The sequence below is a fragment of the Neoarius graeffei genome, chromosome 17, assembly GCF_027579695.1.
Source record: "Neoarius graeffei isolate fNeoGra1 chromosome 17, fNeoGra1.pri, whole genome shotgun sequence".
NCBI classification, from domain to species: Eukaryota; Metazoa; Chordata; class Actinopteri; order Siluriformes; family Ariidae; genus Neoarius; species Neoarius graeffei.
The window spans coordinates 61,459,754-61,472,561 of NC_083585.1; the positions used below are offsets into that span (position 1 = coordinate 61,459,754).

The following is a 12,808-nucleotide window of genomic DNA, read 5'->3' on the forward strand; positions in this document are numbered from 1 at the left end:
TCCAGAAACGTTGGATTGGTTTAAATCCCTACCATACAGAACGTAATTCTCCATGAGGCTGCGCAGGAGTCCATGATGCACATTAGCATACAGGAAGTAGTAGCTGCAAAGCAGGAAGTGCATCGCCTCCCACTGGCCACATTTCACCTGGAGATGAAACAGAAACGCAGTGAGATTTTCTGTAATCGTGGGAAAGCTGAAGTGTGGAAGGCAGTCGGAAGAGACACTGACCAGGTGAGCAGGAAGCTGCGCGAGTGCGTCCGGGTCACAGTGCAGGAACGTGTCGTGTCCGTGTGGATCTGACCGCACCCACAGGTGGGCTAGGAAAAACAGACATACGCACTTTCATCACAACAACAACAACAACAATAATAATAATAATAATAATAATAATAACAACAGGGGTGATAGCGTTCCGGCGCAGTGCGCCGGATTTCCGGCGTGCCGTAGCTGGGGAAAAAAAAAAAAATCTAGTTCGCCCATTGTCCTGTGTCATTCTGAGATGCGCAGATAGACAGTAAAGGGAATTCTCCCTTTACTGTCTATCTGCGCATCTCAGAATGACACAGGACAATGGGCGAACTAGATTTTTATTTTTTTTTTCCCCCCAGCCATGGCGCGCCGGAAATCCGGCGCGGCGCACCGGAACGCTATCACCCCTGTAATAATAATAATAGCTTTGTAAACGCGAGTTTGGTACCTGCGAGAATCACGTGTGCTCTGGTTCTGTTGTCCGGATCAGAGAGGAAAAGTTGCTCAAACGCTGATTTCACATCTGGATTGGTGAGAACCAAGGACTGATCCGGTTCCACAGACAGAGACGACCCGATCAGACTGCAACAGGACAGAACACCTTTCAAAAATGATGAAGGCTGCTGGGTTTTGGTGTAAAATGAAGCGAGTGTGACGGTCAAAGTGTCCAGAAGAACTGTGGCTGGTTCTGGAAGATGCTCAGTAAAACCTACAGATCACTTCCGCATAAACGGGTCGTCTCATATTGATCATCGACTTTGTTCCATTTTTTATGGCTTACTGCTTACAGTATTTTTAAAATGTTGAAACATTTCATTTCAACGTCTCAAAACTAAAGGGAATAGAGCCTTCTCTCTTGCTGCCCCCAGGTTTGGGAACAGTGTCCCACCCCACAGTGGCTTCTGCTCTACTGCTGAGGATTTTAAGTTGAACTTAAAGACGCAGCTTTTTTCTCTTGCTTTTAAATTCAGTTTGATGTTGCACCATGGTTTTTTTTTTTTTGTCAAGTTCACTCTTAAAGCTAGACGGCCTTTCGAGTTCATAAAATCAGTGAAATTTAGTTCCCTCTGAAATGTGGTCATTACTTCCATCCTACGAGGTCTCGCACAGGTCTTAACGAATCTCGTTTATGGCCATCGCTTGCCATGTAATACATCAGTCCATATTTCAAAACACTCAAAACTTGCTATAGCAGTGACAAAATAGCGATCAAAAACGTGTTCCTATACTTAATAGCATGAGATAAATAGAATTTTGGTGATAAAAAAAAAAAAAAAAAAAAAAATTTGCCTCCAGTTCCCCTTTAAACGGTTTTGGATTTGAAAATGAAGAGAACTTTTTTTTTTTATATATAGAATTTATTGGATAGTTAAAAGGTTTTCTACAGAAGCCGAGAGAGGCCCTTCATATAATCCTTTTTTTTATTCACCTTGTTATCCCGAGATAACGACATAATTAATTCAGGATCTCGAGAAAACAAAACAATTATTTCATGATCTCAGCTGGATCACTGTATCTCCATCAGTAGAGACGAAGCCGGGCCAGTCTTCTGCGGAGGTGCCGCGGACTAATTTTGAAATGATCCCTTATTAAAAGACTTAATGCAATTTCTCCCTGTGTCAACCCCTGATCAAAATATTGCCTTATTAGGTGATCGATTATTCCAGACATTCTAATGACCAAAGTTGCGTCTATACAGAATGAGAAATAGCCCCAAAGTCAGCATATCACAAGTCTCTTGGCGCACCTGAATGAACCATTTCTCAGCTGTTTACTCGAGATCACGGAATAATTGTTTTGTTTTCTCGAGATCTCGGAATAACGGTTCTATTTCGTTTCTCCTGACCGCGAGAGGCGGTGCTTTCAGCACATGGATATCCATCACACGAACGTGCAGGTCGAGTAATAGTAACAACAAAGTCACATGTGACCTGGGTGACGTCACCCTGTGACCCCGGCACAAAAGACCGGTGAACCCAGGAAGTGACCTCTTGCATCTTCTCGCGTTTGCAGGTTGCGAGTTGGATTGGAATTTGGACAAAGCGCCGTGTTAGTTTCGTTACCCATAGGGTTGGGGCTGTGCTTACGCATCCTCCAAGAAACTGCGTTAAGTCCACCAATTCCTTTTCTCTTGTCGTTATATTCGTATTGATTTGTTACTCCGTTAAGCTGAGTGCTCTCGCTCGGTGGAGTTAGCTGATTAGCACTCCGAGGCGTGTCCTCGCCGCTGGAGGCCGGCTTGTTTCGTTCAGGTAAGCGGTTTTCATTCATTTAAATTAAAGCGGTGTTTCTCGCCGCTGTTTATCAGTTCTGTGGCGCACAGCGCCTATCCTTGTTAATATTATCGACCACCTTGTTTTGTGTAGCCTTGCCTCCGGCCTGCTCACGGGCCGGCTGTCTTGTGTGTTGTATTCGTATTGTTTGTTACTCCGTTAAGCTGAGTGCTCTCGCTCGGTGGAGTTAGCTGACTAGCCCTCCGAGGCGGTATCCTCGCCGCTGGAGGCCGGCTTGTTTTCGTTCAGGTAAGCGGTTTTCATTCATTTAAATTAAAGCGGTGTTTCTCGCCGCTGTTTATCAGTTCTGTGGCGCACGGCGCCTATCTTTGTTAATATTATCGACCGCCTTGTTTTGTGTAACCTTGCCTCCGGCCTGCTCACGGGCCGGCTGTCTTGTGTGTTTAGCGGCGTATGATGTCTTCTCACGCTAGTGAATGACTGTTTAGTTGCGGCTGTCTTTTAAACCCGCGACAGTAGGCTCGGGGTTCGCGAGGTCCGGGTGCTCCCGCTTTGGCCCTCGCACCATTTTTTTTCCCGACCACGGGTGTGTTCGCCCGGTCGTTTTTCGTTGCCGCCTGATTGCTTATTTTGTGTTACTTACTAATTATTGGGGTGTTCTCGCCCTATTTTTTTAAGTTCCCTTCTGCCAGCTCGGATGGATCCTCCGTCTGACATCCCCCGGGCCTCGGGGGGACAGGACATGGTGCCGGCTGCAGCAGCGGGGCCCAGCAAGCGCCGTGGGGCTCCCCCACGCGTCTCCGCTTCCAAGGCGAAAAAGAAGCGCTCGGGCGATTTGGCTCGGAAGGTGGAGGTGATGTCCGCTAAGCTGGAGGAGATGAAGGCCCTGCTGGTGAATCTCCAGCCTCCGCCACAGGGCAGCAGTGTTCCCGCAGCCACCCCATCTGCCTGGCAGCCCGACCGTTCGCCATCACCACCGCTTCTGTCACCGGCCGTTGATGCACGCGGCCTGGATGAGCTGTCGATCCGGGCGTCGGAGAGCTTTGACTGCGGTGGGTCTGACGGTCACGACTCCACCTCTCCGGCCGGCTCCCAGGCCACCAGCCATGGCACCGTGGCAGCGTCGGAAGGCGGACGCTCATCCATCCAGCCAACGCTGAGGGCTGCATTGGCCCGTCTGGGTTTGGACACGCCCCCAGTGGCCCAGCATCAGAGCGCTTTTTTCAGAGGCTCCACACAGCCTTCCTCATTGTCTGTTCCGCCCTCGGCCCCATACATCGAGGAGTTACAGAGGTGTTGGGCGAACCCCAGACGCCTTTCCCACCTCCCTAGTGACTGCAGGGCCCTGGCAGCAATGCAGGACGCCCCCACCTACGGCCTCCAGCAGATGCCCAACATTGAGCCCTCCGTGGCTGCCCTCGTCCTTTCGCCCAACGAGGCTCTGCAGCCTGACGCCCGATGCCCCCGCACTCAATGCTGTGTGACTGGCGACCTCATCGTGCAGGGATACGACACGGCGGCACGGATGGGTCGTATCGACAATTCCATGTCCCACCTGCTGCTGGCCTTCGCCCGGACGCTGGAGGGGACGAGCGCGGCATCACGGGAGCTGTGCGACGGAGCTGTGCGACGCGGCTCTCCAGGCCTTTGCCTACTCGTCGCGGGAACTGGGCCGGCTGACGTCGTATCTCACCCTCGCCCGCCGGCAGATATGGCTGGCGCAGTCCCCTCTGGCCAAGCCTGACCGGCGTGTGCTGCGCTCTCTCCCTGTTGTCCCCGGGGAGCTGTTTGGCGAGGCCGCTCAACAAGCCCTGGACCGGAGTGCCCAGGTCGTCCAGGCGCGACAGCAGTTCGCTGGCCTCCGCCAGGTTGACCACCACGGCAACGCTGCCCAGTCCTTCAGGGGGCCCACACCGACTCCGTCTCGGCCACGCACCCGCCAGGAGACCAGACGGGTTGATGACTTTCGTCGCCCCACCACCTCCCGGACCCGCGGCGCCGCCCCCTACACCCAGTCCGCTCCTCGTCGCCCCCCTGGTGACCGACGGGGGCGGTCTGGGCGGCGCTGACATCAGCGCGCCGGCGGTCGGCCGCTTTTCCAGCGAACAGCTCCAACGCTGGAGAGCGTTGACCCCAGACCCCTGGGTGCTGGTGACCCTCACCCAAGGTTACCGCATCCAGTTCTGCCGCCGACCGCCACGTTTTCATGGGGTCAAACACACCACCATGAGCCATCCGGGGAAGTCCCTCGTCCTCCGGCAGGAAATCACCACCCTCCTGGAGAAAGGAGCAATCTCTCCCATTGACAGGCAGAGACAGCAAGGTGGGTTCTACTCCAGGTATTTCTGGTTCCGAAGAAGGACGGCGGTATCCGCCCGATCCTCGACCTGAGGTCCCTCAACTCCCACTTGAAGACCATGAGATTCCGCATGCTGCGTACAGTGGATGTCTTACACCACATCCAGGCGGGCGACTGGTTTGCACTGTCGACCTGAAAGACGCCTACTTCCATGTCCCCATTGCGCTACACCACAGGCAGTTCCTGCGGTTTGCCTTCAAGGGCCAGGCTTTCGAGTTCAATGTTCTGCCCTTTGGGATATCGCTGGCACCCCGTGTGTTCACCAGGTGTGGCAGCGGCATTGGCACCACTTCAGGCACGGGGTTTGCGTGTCCTGCCTTACCTGGATGACTGGCTCGTCTGTTCACGGTCAGCAGCTCAGGCCCACACCAACATCGCGACTGTGCTCTCACATGTCGCAGAGCTGGGGCTCAGGGTGAATTACAAGAAGAGCTCGCTGGTGCCCAGCCAGGGGACGATTTTCTTGGGCAGGCACCTGGATTCGAGGTCGTTGATGGCAACCCCCTCCCAGACCAGGATCCACAACATCCGCCTGCTGCTTGGCTGCTTCGGACGGGGCAGGTCACTCGCCCTGAAGACCTTTCAGCGCCTGCTGGGCATGCTTACGGCAGCCTCCTCTCTGGTCCCGCTGGGGCTCCTGGACTTGCGTCCGCTTCAGAGGTGGCTCAACGGTCTCCACCTCCACCCGGCGCTACGGGCTGTGTTCCTCGGCCTACAGCACTTCCTCCCAGGCCTGGCCGGCAGACACGTTCTGGTGTGGATGGACAACGCTACGGTAGTGTACTACATCAACCACCAGGGAGGCACCAAGTCCCTCCAGTGCTTGGAAGTAGCCGGCCAACTTCTGCGGTGGGCCCATCGACATCTCTTGAGCCTGCGTGCCATGTACCTGCCAGGCCCTGCCAACAGGGCAGCAGATCTGCTGTCCCGCCAGGACCCCGATCCCGGGGAATGGAGACTCAACCCAGCGGTGGTTCTCGCCATCTGGGAACGTTTTGGCAGGGTAGAGGTGGACCTCTTTGCCTGCCTGGAGTCGACACACTGCCCTCTGTGGTTCAGCCTCCACGGCCCCAGCTCCCTGGGCCAGGACGCGCTGGCGCATGCTTGGCCGAGGCAACTGCTGTATGCCTTCTCCCCTCTGCCACTGATCGTGCCAACCCTACACAGGGTTGCGACGGACCACCACGGGCTGCTGCTTGTCGCCCCTCGGTGGCCGGGCCGAGTGTGGTTTCCCAAGTTGTTGCAACTTCTGAACGGCGACCCCTGGTGCCTGCCAGTGAGGACGGACCTGCCATCACAGCTGGGAGGGCAGATCTGGCACCTGGATCCAGCCCGTCTGCAGCTCTGGGTGTGGCCGCTGAAGGGCCGGACCCCCTGCTAGGTCTTTGTGAGCCAGCAGTGGTCAACACCATTGCAAGCTCTCGGGCACCCTCCACCAATGCCCTCTACGCCAACAGATGGAGGCTTTTCTCCAACTGGTGCTTGACTCGGGGGGGGGGAGGAGCCTACATGCTGCCCCCTGCCGACCATTCTACTGTTCCTCCAGTCTCTGTTTGATAAGGGTCTTACTCCTTCCACCATCAAGGTCTATGCAGCTGCCATCTCTGCTCAGCATGCCAGAGTTGGGGGAAGGACCGTGGGGTCCCACCCCTTGGTGGCACGTTTCTTGAAGGGTGCTCTCCGGTTGAGACCCCCCCGACGGAGCCGGGTACCCACATGGGATCTTCACTTGGTGCTGCAGGCTCTCTGCGACGCACCGTTTGAGCCCCTGCTCACGGCACACATTTCATGGCTCTCCCTGAAGACTGCTTTTCTTCTGGCCATTACATCGACGAGGCGCATCGGGGAATTACACGCGCTGTCAGTCAGTGGGGAGTGCCTGCAGTGGCACTCCGGCGACAGTGGGGTCACTCTGTGGCCTAACCCCTCTTTCCTCCCGAAGATCCTCTCTGCCACCTTCGTCAACCAGCCCCTTAGCCTTGCGGCGTTCGAGGCGGGCCATGGTGAGAGGTCGGAACTTTTGTGCCCAGTTCGCGCCCTCAGGGTGTACGTGTCCCGTACGGAGGGCTTCCGTAGGAGTAACGCCCTGTTTCTGTGCCACACAGGGCCGAGGAGGGGTCTGGCGCTCTCTAAACAGGGGCTATCCAAGTGGATAGTCGAGGCCATATTACATGCCTACAGGCACAGTGGCTCCCCGATTCCTCCAGCTGTCAGGGCGCACTCTGCACGGGGCGTGGCGGCCTCATGGGCATCACTGAAGGGCATACCCCTTTCAGACATATGCAGCGCAGCCTCCTGGGCATCCAGCTGCACCTTCACCAGGTTTTACCATCTTAATGTCATCCCACATAATCCTGTGGCGACGGCCGTCATTCCAGGCCCGTCGCAGCAGCACTGAGTACGGGTAGGCACTCCTCATGACCTGGTTGGTATTAGTCATCCATGTGCTGAAAGCACCGCCTCTGGTGGTCAGGAGAAACGAAATAGAACGAGGGTTATGTATATAACCGTGGTTCTATGAGTTTCGGATGACCGCTAGAGCTTGGCAGTCACTCGGAGTGTACACGAGAAGATTTGCCAAGAGGTCACTTCCTGGGTTCACCGGTCTTTTGTGCCGGGGTCACAGGGTGACGTCACACGTGACTTTGTTACTATTACTCGACCTGCACGTTCGTGTGATGGATATCCATGTGCTGAAAGCACCGCCTCTGGCAGTCATCCGAAACTCATAGAACCGCGGTTATATACATAACCCTCGTTTTGTTTTCTCGAGATCCTGAATTAATTATATCGTTATCTCGGGATAACAAGGTGAATAAAAAAAAAAAAAAAGGATTATATGAAGGGCCTCTCTCGGCTTCCGTAGTTCTCAGATTCCTAAAAGGGTTTTCATTCCTAGGGCTCAACAATTAATTCATGGTTCTCCCACAGCGCCAAACAAAGAACCATTATTTCACCATGACAGCCCGGGTTTATTCCTTACTCATAACCTTTTCACAGCATGAGGTTTACCTGTGCAGACTTCGAGCCAGCTGTGAGAACGTGGCCATGGGCACTCTGGTTTTTGGGTTCCTGGCGAGTTTGATCACTTCCTGCCAGTTCAGCACAGTGTGTGTGGAGCTCAGATCGGTGCACAGGTTCAACAGGAAGTGCAGATCTCGGTCCTTCAAACCTGTGCAGGGACGAGCAACAGAAAACCTATTAATCCCATGGAAATAGAGTGCGATGAAGCTATAAACTGGGTTTAGTCACCAAGTAACACATTAAATATTAATGTGTCCACTGTACAGATATAACTCGTAAGGGGCTGGTACCAAAATCTGTTCATTCAAAGCTTCCTGAACTTGAGACAGTGAACCAGAAAAGACGAACAAAAATCCATCCTGAACAAAACACCTGGGTGATTTACTTGTTCACTTGCCCACAACTGTTAAACCATTGTGTTTATTATGTATTAGTGATGATGGTGGTGGTCAGTCGTACCAGTGGAGCTGACAGTCAGAGCAGCCAGGGTCCAGTTGAGTCCTGTTCCTCCGTACTGAGCCTGCAGCCTGATCAGACTGTGCTGAATCAGTTCACACAGAGACACGGGGAGACACTGCAGGTTCTCCTTCATCTGGAAACGACACATGGTTTAATCCTGATTCACACTGTACGAGTTTCTGATGGATTTTGCTGCCGCAGACAAAAACATCACACATCGTAAAATTAAATAAATAAATAAAATTCTCTGATCATGAGTTCTCATCTCATCTCATTATCTGTAGCCGCTTTATCCTGTTCTACAGGGTCGCAGGCGAGCTGGAGCCTATCCCAGCTGACTACGGGCGAAAGGCGGGGTACACCCTGGACAAGTCGCCAGGTCATCACAGGGCTGACACATAGACACAGACAACCATTCACACTCACATTCACACCTACGCTCAATTTAGAGTCACCAGTTAACCTAACCTGCATGTCTTTGGACTGTGGGGGAAACCGGAGCACCCGGAGGAAACCCACGCGGACACGGGGAGAACATGCAAACTCCACACAGAAAGGCCCTCGCCGGCCACGGGGCTTGAACCCAGGACCTTCTTGCTGTGAGGCGACAGTGCTAACCACTACACCACCGTGCCTAAATAATAATAATAATAATAATAATAATAAGATATGGCTGGTGAGCTTAAAAAAAAAAGCAAGCTATGGCCCGTGAGATTTAAAAAATAAATAAATAAAAAATGTAGATGATGTGTCAGTAAATAAATATCTATCAATCAATCAAATCAATCAATCATCCATCCATCACTGGCTACAGCTGATGAGCTAAAATGAATAAATAAAATAAAACAATAATAAAAAAAATAATCATGACTCATCATGGCATTGATGAGGATTTGTAATTCGTAATCCATAGGTGTGTTTAAATTAATATTTTATCACCAGAAATAATCAAAATTGCTTCTGGCATCCCTCCAGTCACTGTCTGCTGGTCACTAGTGGGCGGTCCTATCTTTAGTTGCCATGGTTTCGCTAGTCTAACATGGCCAGACAAACAAAACCACATTAATCATTAAAAACAGCCAAACAAACATGCAGCGCATCATACACTATTTATATACGCTAATAATACCTACATATAAATACAGAGCTTGGATCGGTTTGTACAGCGCCCGCATGTACGGCATAATACCCCATATTTATAAATAATTATGTTAGCTTTTTCACTGCAACTACCTCAGCACTGCATCACATCTACAGCTGCGCACTTCTGCACTTCACTCCACATACGGTTCACACGCTTTTCTGCCTTATAGCTTTTATATATCTTCTCTTTTTTTTTACGCCAACGTTAGTAAAGTTTGTTTTTATGATAATTGTGTGTTCACCGGACAGTAGAGGTCTGCGCGGGACAGAATTTTCAGTCCTGCTCCCGCATTGTGCAGTCCCACTCCCGCAAAGAATTATGATTTTCAGTCCCGCTCCCGCCTGCCATATTTTGTCCCGCTCCCGCCCGCAAATCCCGCATGATGCAGACGTTCGCGTTATTTCTCACGAAAGTTCTTGTCATTGGCTCGGGGAATTGTTGTCCTTTTAAGACAGTACATACATGGCGATTCAGGCCTGATGTACCTGATTTATGGCCGTTGTATGTCAGAACCTTTTGGCACTTATCACAACAAGCAAAGGGCAGCCGATTTCCCTCTGCGTCGTACACGAGTGAGAACGACTTCCAAATGTCTGATTTCAGGACTCTTGACTTTTTAACGGTAAATGTACCTCTTTTTAAAGCAGCACTTACTTCTGAAGCACTGTGAGCTTCACTAGAGGAGCTCTGCTCTTCTGCCATGATCGGAGATCTCAAACACGGAAAGGAATCGGAAACGTACACGAGATTAGACCACATCCGCAAATTTAGGCATCTTAAAATGTTTTTATTAATGCCAGATAAAATATCCAGCACAAATTTATATACGATAGACATAAATTAATAATTTATAAATTTTATTTTAAACACATTTTTAGTTAGCGGGACTGCAGCTTAGTTTTTAAACACGTTTTTAGTTAGCGGGACTGCAGCTTTGCGTCGGGTCCCGCGGGACTCCCGCGGGAGTGCAGGGCTCTACCGGACAGTCGTAAAAAAGCATTTGACTGCACGTCGTACTGTGTACGGTTGTGTGTGAGAGACCAATAAAATTTGAAGTTCACGAATAACTAATTACTCTCTCTGCCTCCTGTTACAGGACATTCACTGAAAGTTAAAGATCTGCGTCCATTGTTCTGCATCACGTTACTACACAGGATGAAACCTGAGCTGCTTTAAAGAAGATTTTAGCTCTTGACGTCATGTTTGTTCTTTCCATACGGTGTAAAAGTGCAGAATTCTTTGATAACAGAAACGAGCATCACCTTTTCAAACGAGGCGTAGTTCCTGAGCTCCTCACAGGCCAAGCGGAGATACAGTGGACTCACAGCTCCCTTCTTCATCAGCAGCATCTGGAGCTGCACACACACACACACACACACACACACACACGAGGAGAAACATGTCAGTACATCACTTCTGCATACTCACTGTAATGTGTAACGTAATCTCAGACCTGGTTATTGAAGGCGGAATCACTCAGTTTCTTCCCGTACACACTCAGCTCCTTCTGGACAATCTCTTTCCGGTCCGGCAGCAGTAACGGCCCCAGCGCAAACAGCGTGCAGCTTTTATTTTTGCTCATAATGTTGTGGAGAACTGAATCCGTAGCGACGCTCAGGACCAGGCACACACCCTGTGAGGTACGATGAACAGAACGTTCATGATCGTTTATAGTGAGACATTTCACAACTTAAAATCTAAAGACATAAAAAATAAACCTCGTCATTTTTTGTTTTTGTTTTTTTAAATAAAATTTTAATTGTTGGAGAATTGCTGTGGTTCAAGAAGAATAAAACACTTCGGGACGTGCAGTGATAGGAAAACAATCACCTTAAAAGTAGCACCTCTTCATTACACAGCTAGTTGTTTATTAGTTTACAATAATACAACACAGTTTTTTATTCTTTTCATAATATTTCCCTAGATAGGTGTGAATGCTATTACTGTGTGAACGTGTTACCTGAGGAACGCGTTGTGGTATCCATTCGGAAATTCGTTGCCCTGTAGCATCGTGCACCAAATCCGCTCCATCGATGAGTAAAGCGAGAGATCGTCCTTTCTTCACCTCCTTCAGATGCGAGAGTAACTCCGACAGCAGACCTCTGTTAACAAACATTGCATTTACTCTCAGTTTCTCTAAATACTACACGGAGTTCCACAGGGTTCTAGTAAAGGTCAGATTCTGTTTCCTTTACATAATTTCATCTCATCATCATCTCATTATCTCTAGCCGCTTTATCCTTCTACAGGGTCGCAGGCAAGCTGGAGCCTATCCCAGCTAACTATGGGCGAAAGGCGGGGTACACCCTGGACAAGTCGCCAGGTCATCACAGGGCTGACACATAGACACAGACAACCATTCACACTCACATTCACACCTACGCTCAATTTAGAGTCACCAGTTAACCTAACCTGCATGTCTTTGGACTGTGGGGGAAACCGGAGCACCCGGAGGAAACCCACGCGGACACGGGGAGAACATGCAAACTCCACACAGAAAGGCCCTCGCCGGCCCCGGGGCTCGAACCCAGGACCTTCTTGCTGTGAGGCGACAGCGCTAACCACTACACCACCGTGCCGCCCCTTTACATAATTTATTTAAAAAAAAAAAGGTATAAAACTCTGGGTTTCCTTGTTGCCAGGGTGGAACACTCACCTTTTATTTTCCATGAGAAATTTTCACACTTCCGCATTCTACATGACGGAAAATTTTCCCACAACGCAACCGCGAATCCTCCCGATACGTTCTACCAAAAATACACATTCTGCTACCGAGAAGAGTAAACATCCCTCACTTGTAAGGTGTGCTGGAAGGAAGCTCCTCCTCCTGCTGCTTCCTCTTCCTCAACCATTGGACCAGGCAGCGTAGGAGGGGCTCAACCCCAGAAGCTGATTGGCTAGCAGCTGTAGAGTAGGATATGACATCACACATCGGTACTTTTTTCATCTTGTCTGGAGTTTGGAGCGTGTGAGCCAACGCAGCCTGAGAGAGAGAGAGAGAGAGAGAGAGAGAGAGAGAGGACTGTGACTCTGTCCATTTCTGTCAGATGCCATAAACGAGTAAAAAATAAACTTACCATGAAAGCCGTTTTGCCGACGCCAGCCCCGCCCTCCACCAGCAGAACCCCGCCTTTCTGCTGACATTCCTCGATTCTCTGTTTTGCCTTTGAAAGCAGCTTCGTTCTGCCGTAAAACTGCCGCCGCTGAGCATCCTGGTGCACTTCCTGCTCTTTAATCTCCACCGTCAGATCCACCTCATCGGATTCCTAAGGATCGGGTCAAGAGAGAAAACAAGAACTCTGAGGACGGTCACATGGTGGTCATCTGATCATACAG

The 12,808-nt window shown here is 50.7% G+C and overlaps 1 protein-coding gene across 2 annotated transcripts in view; it reads right to left on the reverse strand.

Moving 5' to 3' along the window:
• tep1 (telomerase-associated protein 1) overlaps positions 1 to 12,808 on the reverse strand; it is a 110,949-nt gene that overhangs the window by 31,427 nt on the left and 66,714 nt on the right. For both annotated transcript variants that reach the window (XM_060897785.1, XM_060897784.1), the window contains exons 23-32: positions 12,550 to 12,738; positions 12,268 to 12,455; positions 11,433 to 11,574; positions 10,926 to 11,105; positions 10,735 to 10,827; positions 8,329 to 8,461; positions 7,858 to 8,017; positions 701 to 834; positions 232 to 320; positions 33 to 147 (exon numbers count right to left, since the gene is read on the reverse strand). In XM_060897785.1, coding sequence (XP_060753768.1) covers positions 33 to 147; positions 232 to 320; positions 701 to 834; positions 7,858 to 8,017; positions 8,329 to 8,461; positions 10,735 to 10,827; positions 10,926 to 11,105; positions 11,433 to 11,574; positions 12,268 to 12,455; positions 12,550 to 12,738 — 1,423 coding nt within the window. The remainder of the gene's footprint in view (positions 1 to 32; positions 148 to 231; positions 321 to 700; positions 835 to 7,857; positions 8,018 to 8,328; positions 8,462 to 10,734; positions 10,828 to 10,925; positions 11,106 to 11,432; positions 11,575 to 12,267; positions 12,456 to 12,549; positions 12,739 to 12,808) is intronic.